Source organism: Tribolium castaneum, chromosome 3 (genome assembly GCF_031307605.1).
Source record: "Tribolium castaneum strain GA2 chromosome 3, icTriCast1.1, whole genome shotgun sequence".
Lineage (NCBI taxonomy): Eukaryota > Metazoa > Arthropoda > Insecta > Coleoptera > Tenebrionidae > Tribolium > Tribolium castaneum.
The window spans coordinates 14116585-14124275 of record NC_087396.1 but is presented as its reverse complement, the minus strand read 5'-3'; the positions used below and the strand labels follow the sequence as shown (position 1 = coordinate 14124275).

Sequence of the window (7691 nt, the reverse complement as noted above, 5' to 3'; positions counted from 1 at the left end):
TTACCCCGTTTTTAAAGTAGTTTTAAAAGAAAATTTTATTGTAGATTTTTCAGAGGGGGTAAAACACTCTGTCTGTAATATAGAAATGGGCCTGTTTAGACCTACAGTTCAAATTTAAGGATTTTACCCTGTTATAGCAACAGTAAAGTAAATAAATATTATCAGCTCTTTGAGTTTGAACACAATATTAAGTTAAAAAAGTCCAAAAATTTAAATTTTATGTTGGCACTTTGCCATCATTTGGTTTTGTAATGTTTTAAGTTGGCAGAACATTACATAAAACGTTTGACAGCAGGGGGGTGAAAGTGGGATACGCGCATTGGCAACTCGAGAGTATAGGCGAGGGGGGGTTTTGCACTCCCAGGGAGATGAAAAGGAACGACCAATGACGACTGCTTATTTTAAAACAAGCGCGTATTCATTAGGGATTTCATTAATTTGTATTTTTTGACGTAACAATGACATCTACGCTTGCGCTCAGATCGCTAAAAAGATCGCGCCGAAAATATCGCGCCAAAAGTGTTGTGTTTTGTCATTCATCGTTCAACGTGTTACCGGAAGTATGTAGCAATTATTTGTTTAATCGTTTAATCAAAGCAAAAATTCTGATTACAGTTCGTTAGTGAGTCAATTCCTGGTGTTGAGCACCGACCAAAAAGATAAGTATCTCTTCTTTTGTTAACATAACTTCATCTTTTTGATTGGTGTTTCTTTCTATTTTAAAGGCATTGGTCTCTGGGCTGGGGTGACGGATTTTTGATTTCTACTACTCAAGCGAACTTTAGTCATGGCTGGTTATCGCAAATATTCCTGCAAATACCCCGGATGCACCAGTGGTTATGTTCCCAACAAAGGACATGCCAACAAGCATTTCTTCACCTTCCCTAAGAATCCAAAGCTTCACGAATTGTGGAGGAATGCCTGCAAAATTGAGGATCCTGTAAGTTCAAAATTTTGGCGTTTATGTGAGGATCATTTTGAAAGTCGCGATTTTGTTAATGAGAGGAAGGATAAATTAAATTCACATGTAGTTCCAAAACCATGCGTTATGGCCCCACAAGAGGAGTTTGTTGAGGTTTCACAAACAAATCTTTCTGTTACAGAAGATAATTTTGTGGAAAATTCAATAAATCACCCATCTTGTATTTGCAATTTGCCTTCAACATCCAATGTCAGATGTTTTGCTCATGGACTTCCTCTTTTTACAAACAGTGAAGTAATAATAGGCAACAATACTGTTCAACAAGACCACAATTATTGTCAGGGAAATAATGCAATCACTGGGAGGTGCACAAAATTTGCTTTTTTGAATGAAGGTGACAAAAATGGTATTTTAAACAAAATGAGACTTTCAAGGGCGGATTTAACATCAAGAGAAAAGCAAATGTATCACATTCATAGAAATGTCACTTCGCGCTTATCGAAGTTGCAAAAATTATTGCAACAAGAGAGGAGCAAAGTAAATACTCTGCAAGATTTATACAACTCTGGCAAATTTGAATTCATTGATGAAAACCTGAATTCTGTAACGAAGGAATTCATCAATTCACAACTCAGAAACGCGACCAAACCACCATCGGGGCGCAGGTGGAGTGAACAGGATAAAGCATTTGCTTTATCTGTTTACAAACGCAGCCCACGGTTGTATAAATATTTGCAAACTTATTTTCAATTGCCCTCCTCGCGGACCTTGAAAGCCATTTTATCTAAAATTCCATTTGGTCCTGGAATTAACGAGGCAATTTTGGGGCACTTACAAGGAGAAGTCATCAAAATGAAAAGTCAAAATCGATTTTGCACTTTGATTATTGATGAAATATCCTTATCCCATGGATTTCATTATGAGGCCCACCAACAATTAATTAGTGGTTTTGAAGACTTGGGTTCTTTGGGGCGGACAAACAAGGCAGCCAACCACGCTCTTGTTTTCATGGTCCGAGGCATCAGAAAGCAATGGAAACAAGTAGTTGCTTATTATTTTACTGCTCATACGGTTTCTGCTGACAATTTAAAGGTTCTGATTAAAGAAATAATAGGTCGACTTCAGGAAATTGGCCTTGAAGTTGTTGCAACTGTTTGCGACCAAGGTCCAACAAATCAAAAAGCCTTGTCTCAGCTCTGTGCTGAACGACACCCCAGGCAAGGATCCTATTATTTCTTTGTCAACAACCGGCCAATTGTCACGATTTTTGATGTGCCGCATTTATTAAAGAACACCCGAAACTCGCTATTGCGATGCAAGCTTCAATTTGAACCACACAAATGTGCCAAATTCGAACACATCGAGGCCGTTTTCAATCTTGACCAGCAAAAACAATTTAAATCGTTGCCGAAATTAAAAAAAGAGTATTTCAATTTTAAGGATTCCTATGTGAAAATGAAAGTCAAAGTTGCTGCCGCCCAACTCAGCAGCTCAGTGGCTAGTGCAATTGAGACGTTCTCTGTTTTTACAGACAAATTGCCAGCCGACGCCATTTTCACGGCAGAATTTGTCAAAAAAATTGATGATTTGTTTGACTCTTTGAACGGTTCGCGAGTTTTTCCAACTGACTCAAAAAAGTACCGGTGTGCTTTGACAGATGAGTCGCCCCATTTGGCATTTTGGTCAAAATTGTTAACGGAGATGGGCCGTTGGAAACTAATAGATTTGAAAAATGGAACTGATTGTACCAATCAGTTTTCATTCGTCAAGGGTTGGCAGACGACAATCAGGTCTATTATTTTTTTATGGAATCACCTCAAAAACATCGATGGGTTTGATTTTTTGAACTTGAGGGGTCTAAATCAAGACCCCTTGGAGAATCTTTTTTGTAGTATTCGCCAGCACGGTGTTGCAAACACGAATCCCACATGCCACCAGTTCACAGCTGCCTTGAAAACCGTAGTTGTTAACAATTTGGTTTCACCAAAAGGCTGTGGTAATTGTGAGGATGACGAGTGCACGCCTTTGGAAAACTTGGGGAGATTATTGAACTTTTCAGGGAATGAGGAAAGAGAGCAGGAATCGCATCCAGAAATTTCAGTGGACTTTTCTACATTACAGCAACCAGACCTTTGCTGTGAAGACAGTCAAGGTTTGGCTTATGTTGCTGGCTATGTATTGAAGGAAATTGAGGTTCCTGATTGCGAAAACTGTCAGAATAAACTATATTCTGAGGAGCCGACAGAGCACCATCTCTTAGTCTCATTCAAGGAATTTGACGATAATCAGCGGCGACTGAAGTATGCTAGTGAACATGTAATGTGGCTTGTTCAAAACATTCATGACTGTTTATACAGTTTCCTTGATACCTATGCTCACCACGCAATGTTGGAAGACAGGTTCAAAGAAATTTATAAATCTCAGTTTGATTTTGGGCCAGCCTATTGCATGACTCACGACTGTGATAATTTAATATTAAATAGGTGTACCACCTTTTTAATATATAAATACACAAGAGACAAGCAGAAAACAAAATCCGTTACCACCGGTCATATAGAAAAAATGAAGAAATTCCGAAGGCTGTGATTTGTAAATAGACTGTGATTTGTACATAGAAGGCTGTGATTTGTAGATATATATTTAAACAAGAAATGTATTTTTTTTTAATTTATTTGTACATAGTTCTTTTGGAGGAAATATTTCTGTTGTGATGTATATAGTTTAAAATTGTTTGTTAAGTTTTTTGATGTTTTTTAGAATTCTCTATTTATGTTATTTCAGAATTTACTTTTAAGTTTCTTATTTGCGCTCAAGTGTGTCAGTGCACTGCATGTACCTCCTCGTGGTTGTAGCGCGGGCAACTGTTTGCTGACAGACAAGGTAAAAGTCATTGCAAAGGAGGCCTTATTTTGTTTTAAGTCTGGAGCAGACAGGCAAAACATGCCAACACTGACTGATTCAATTTTTTGAAAAATTTAATTTGTTATGTTACTCAAGTGTACAATAAAAATGTTAACAAAACCTGTGTTTTATTACCCCAAAACAACTTTTTTTGTAAGTTTCATTGCAAATTTTGTTTAAAATAAATATAAAATGTTTTCATTTCGTTTTAAATGAAAATATTTTTTTTTATTTTGAACAATTTGCAATGAAACTTGTAAGATGAAAATAATAAATATAAAAGGGATTTATTCAAACGTGGCGCTTTACCGTGGTAGTAACGCACTTCAGCACCAGAGGCGCTGGATTCTCGTGTTGCCAGTGATTTACTAGGGAATTATCACTTCTTAACCCTTACTGTTCTGTGTTTGACAGTTTTTTGACGTTTAAATGGCACATTGAAGTTTAACATTTTTAATTTTAAGTAATTAATTTGTAAGGATGGTAATTCATGCTTTCCCTGCCGCCAAACTTGGAGCCCTCTTAATAAAACAGATTAGTAAACCGATCGCTAATGCTGTCAAACAGGGAGCAAAAAGTTCGCCAGTTTTTAGGAAATATGTGTGTCTTCCGCCTGCACAATGTAATGTTCACTGATTTGTAAACTTAAACAATAACGTGACTTTGCAGTCTACAATTGGTGTGAACGAAAGGCAAAAATGTGGCTACTTCACCTGGGACAACCTGTGAACATCACTGTTTTAAACGAAGCTGCTTCCATTGAGTTAGGTGCAAATCTTTTAGGCGAAACCGTTATTTTTATCATAGCGGCTGGTGTTTTACTGGCTGAATATAATAGGTTTGAACTGAACAACTCTTGTTTTAGATTAATAAAACGTTTCTCTTTCACAGGAGTAGTAAAAAAGAAGCTGCTAAGGAAGAAGCCCGAAAACTTGAAATGCGCGAACTGCAAACTGCCTTAAGAGACTTATTCATTCAAACAGAAGAACAAGGGGCTTACATAAGAGAATTGACAAGAAAAGTTGGAGAATTAGGTAATTTCCTTCTTGTTTGATGAAAAAAACGTATTATTTTTCTCGCCTTGTAGAAACAAGAGTTGGTTATAAAACTACTCCGCCAAAAAATAGCCCACCAAAGGAGCCACCATCGCAAGATCCCCCACAGTATAAACCAAGCAATGAAAATATAGTTCTAGCTCCGGAAAAATTAGCAAATTTAGACTTGACGGAAAGTCATAAGCATAAGCCGCTTAAAGGAGTCATATTTAGGGCTATTAGTGACGTTGAAAACAACTTTTTCTTTGATCCTAACAGTGAAAGAGAGGAAGGCATAATTTCAGTCGCTTTAAACCATATTTATAAAAATGTATATAGGAGTCATTTGACGTTCTGATTCGAGTGTACAGTATTTGTAAGTCATTTGTTAAGTTTTAAACATGTTTACAATTGGCTTTGAGCTTATTTTTTATTTCGAATCCCAAAATTATGAACAACTAATTTTATGTTTATTGGCATCATTTGGCATTTTATGAGTTAACGAAGTGTTGAATGTAAAATAAAAGTATAATGAATAAATATTAAATCATCTCGTTATAATTATTTATTGTTTATTTTACTAATTTCCCAAATAAATTCAAATTTCCCGTCTCAAGTAGCGTTTTCCAGGGCTGCCAACGGTAAGTTTGCCAACTGACATAATCGAAAGCATTATGACAGGTTATTAGTGTTTGTGTCTGAAAATCGATTTATTTAACAAATAATGGGTACGGAAATTTTAAAATCGTTTGGAACGCTCCAGTCCGAGTTAGAACAGGCCAAAAGTAGCTTAAAAGGCGTTGACGAGAACATAAAACGGCTAATTGGAAGAGACCCATCAGAGCTGCCCCCACGGGCTAACCTGAAACGAGGGCCCCAAAATGACGACAGAAACCGGCAAAGAGTGGGCCGGAATCGTAATTTTAACCACGAAAACGACGAACCGCCTTCGAAGAGAAGAACTGGAGTTTCTGTGTTTAAACGTCTGTCTGAGAGACCTGTCCACTATGAGGAGGACTTACACCAACAGCCCCAAAAGCAAATGATCAGTAAGGTTATAGTGACTCCGAAGGAGCTGCCGAGCCGGCAAGAGGCGTTAGCGGCGCAAAGCAAGGATGAAAAATCCAAAGAGAGGAACCGGAGGATGTTTGGGGCTCTGTTAGGGACTTTACAGAAGTTTCAACAAGAGGAAACTAAACTGAAACAAAAGGTAGGAGTTTTTGTGCGAGTTTGGTTTGTTCTAATGTTTTGTAGGAGGAAAAAAGGGCTCAACTTGAGAAAAAAATTGAGGAACATGAAATTAAAGAAAAAGAAGAAATTAAGAAGGAACGACAAGAGTTGTTCTATAACAGGAAGAAGAAACAGGCGGAAATAAAAATGATTGAGTTGAAAATGATGCGTATGAAGGAATACGCAGCGTGGGAGGAAAGACAGAAGCCACGGATGAATTTTATTCAGACTAAAGCAAAACCACACATTCATTATTTACCAAGAAAAATGAACGATGCTAGTAAGGCATTGCTAGATAGCTGTAAAGCAGATATTGAGAGTAAGTTTGTTTGTTTGGGGGAAGGAAAGTTGTTTAATTTAATTATTTGTTCTAGAAATGATTGATAAGAAGAGACAAGAGGTGTTTGATGAGCTTCAACACATTGAAGAAAGAATGAAGAAAAACTTTGAGTTGCGGAAGTCAAAAGAAGCAAAAGAGGAGCCCCAGGATGGGCACGAGAAAAATGAAGAGAACGGTGATCTGGAAACTTCAACAGAAGAGAAACACGAGAGTGTTGAAGCAGAGAAAGCTCATGAAAGTCCAACTGAAGAAAAAGCTCCCGTTGATCAGCAGCAAACTAACGGAACTGGAGAAGTTGAAGGGAAGAGTGACGAGTTGAGCACGCAGGAGGAAAATTGGGATGGTGAGGCGATTCCGGAAAACAAAGAGCCTGAGAAAGATGCAGCACAGGAGGAGCAAATGCACGTGGATAATGAAGAATGTCTTTGATTGTAAATTTTATTATAAATAGAATAAGTTTGTATAATGTATAAATAAGTGTATCAAGTTTGTTATGATTGACTGGCTGAAAATAAAACTCTTAAAAGTAAGACTGTCGATTTTGAATTCGTTGATGCATAAAGGGCTATAATTCACGAACGTGACGACAAGCACATAATATAGAAATAACTTTTATATTAAACTTTAACCTTGCGGATAAGTTTACCTTTAATACAAAATGCAATTTCAATTTTACGTCTGTGTATGCAAATCCGTGACGGATATAGAACCGATCAGTCTCTGTTATATGCCACAAAAATAATTACACGATCTCAGATTCCTTCAAAGAGGCCGGTCTTGTTTTATAACCAGATCCAGTCATAAAACGCCCGACACGGAATTTATTTATTGCGTAGCGTTCATCGAGATTAGCGAACCGCTCCCGTTTCAAAGCACACACGCAATACCAATTTGCTTACGCCAAAGGACTTCAATGCCCAGCTAACCGAAATTAAGAGACAACAGTTCGGGCAAATTAAAAATTAGCATCTGGATATCTACGTGACTGTTACATAAGAAAAAATGTACATACGTAACACTTCCTTGCTACCCATTTCTGGAAATTCAGCGCACTTATTTTAGTTTATGAGACCTCCATTCACAACAACAGCAAGTGTCAGACTGAATAAACTTAGCCATCGATATAAATTATCATACCTATAATCTGTTTAGGTAACTAACTGGTGCAAAAGATGGAACAAAGGGCTTTGTCTGTTTCATTGGTTTTTGTTATAGGAACCTACACACATCAGAAAAGTCTAGGGATTTTATACAAATTTTTTTG

At 37.3% G+C, this 7691-nt stretch overlaps 2 protein-coding genes and 1 long non-coding RNA gene across 3 annotated transcripts; 2 read left to right on the top strand and 1 right to left on the bottom strand.

The window, feature by feature from the left end:
• Nucleotides 1-571: 571 nt before the first annotated feature.
• Nucleotides 572-4085, bottom strand: LOC135265674 (uncharacterized). The gene is made up of 2 exons (XR_010333452.1): nt 3711-4085; nt 572-938 (listed from the first exon to the last, which is right to left on the bottom strand). It is a non-coding gene; the product is annotated as an uncharacterized LOC135265674 (long non-coding RNA).
• A 128-nt stretch (nt 4086-4213) lies between these two features.
• LOC103313710 (optic atrophy 3 protein homolog) lies at nt 4214-5418 on the top strand. The gene is made up of 4 exons (XM_008197705.3): nt 4214-4445; nt 4493-4661; nt 4715-4857; nt 4911-5418. Exons 1-4 carry the CDS (start codon nt 4304-4306, stop codon nt 5213-5215), a joined length of 759 nt encoding a protein of 252 aa, XP_008195927.1. The 5' UTR covers nt 4214-4303; the 3' UTR covers nt 5216-5418.
• Nucleotides 5419-5499: 81 nt separating this feature from the next.
• Pnn (Pinin) lies at nt 5500-6957 on the top strand. The gene is made up of 3 exons (XM_970388.3): nt 5500-6067; nt 6112-6406; nt 6462-6957. The coding sequence occupies exons 1-3, from the start codon at nt 5582-5584 to the stop codon at nt 6854-6856; spliced, it is 1176 nt and encodes a 391-aa protein (XP_975481.1). The 5' UTR covers nt 5500-5581; the 3' UTR covers nt 6857-6957.
• Nucleotides 6958-7691: the final 734 nt, after the last annotated feature.

What these genes read in the sequence shown, in the direction of transcription:
- LOC103313710 (XM_008197705.3), top strand. Translation starts at nt 4,304, where the DNA reads ATGGTAATTCATGCTTTCCCTGCCGCCAAACTTGGAGCCCTCTTAATA. An exon ending in TTACTGGCTGAATATAATAG is followed by an intron (nt 4,662 to 4,714) that starts GTTTGAACTGAA and finishes TCTCTTTCACAG; the next exon opens with GAGTAGTAAAAAAGAAGCTG. An exon ending in AAGAAAAGTTGGAGAATTAG is followed by an intron (nt 4,858 to 4,910) that starts GTAATTTCCTTC and finishes CTCGCCTTGTAG; the next exon opens with AAACAAGAGTTGGTTATAAA.
- Pnn (XM_970388.3), top strand. Translation starts at nt 5,582, where the DNA reads ATGGGTACGGAAATTTTAAAATCGTTTGGAACGCTCCAGTCCGAGTTA. An exon ending in AAACTAAACTGAAACAAAAG is followed by an intron (nt 6,068 to 6,111) that starts GTAGGAGTTTTT and finishes AATGTTTTGTAG; the next exon opens with GAGGAAAAAAGGGCTCAACT. An exon ending in CTGTAAAGCAGATATTGAGA is followed by an intron (nt 6,407 to 6,461) that starts GTAAGTTTGTTT and finishes TATTTGTTCTAG; the next exon opens with AAATGATTGATAAGAAGAGA.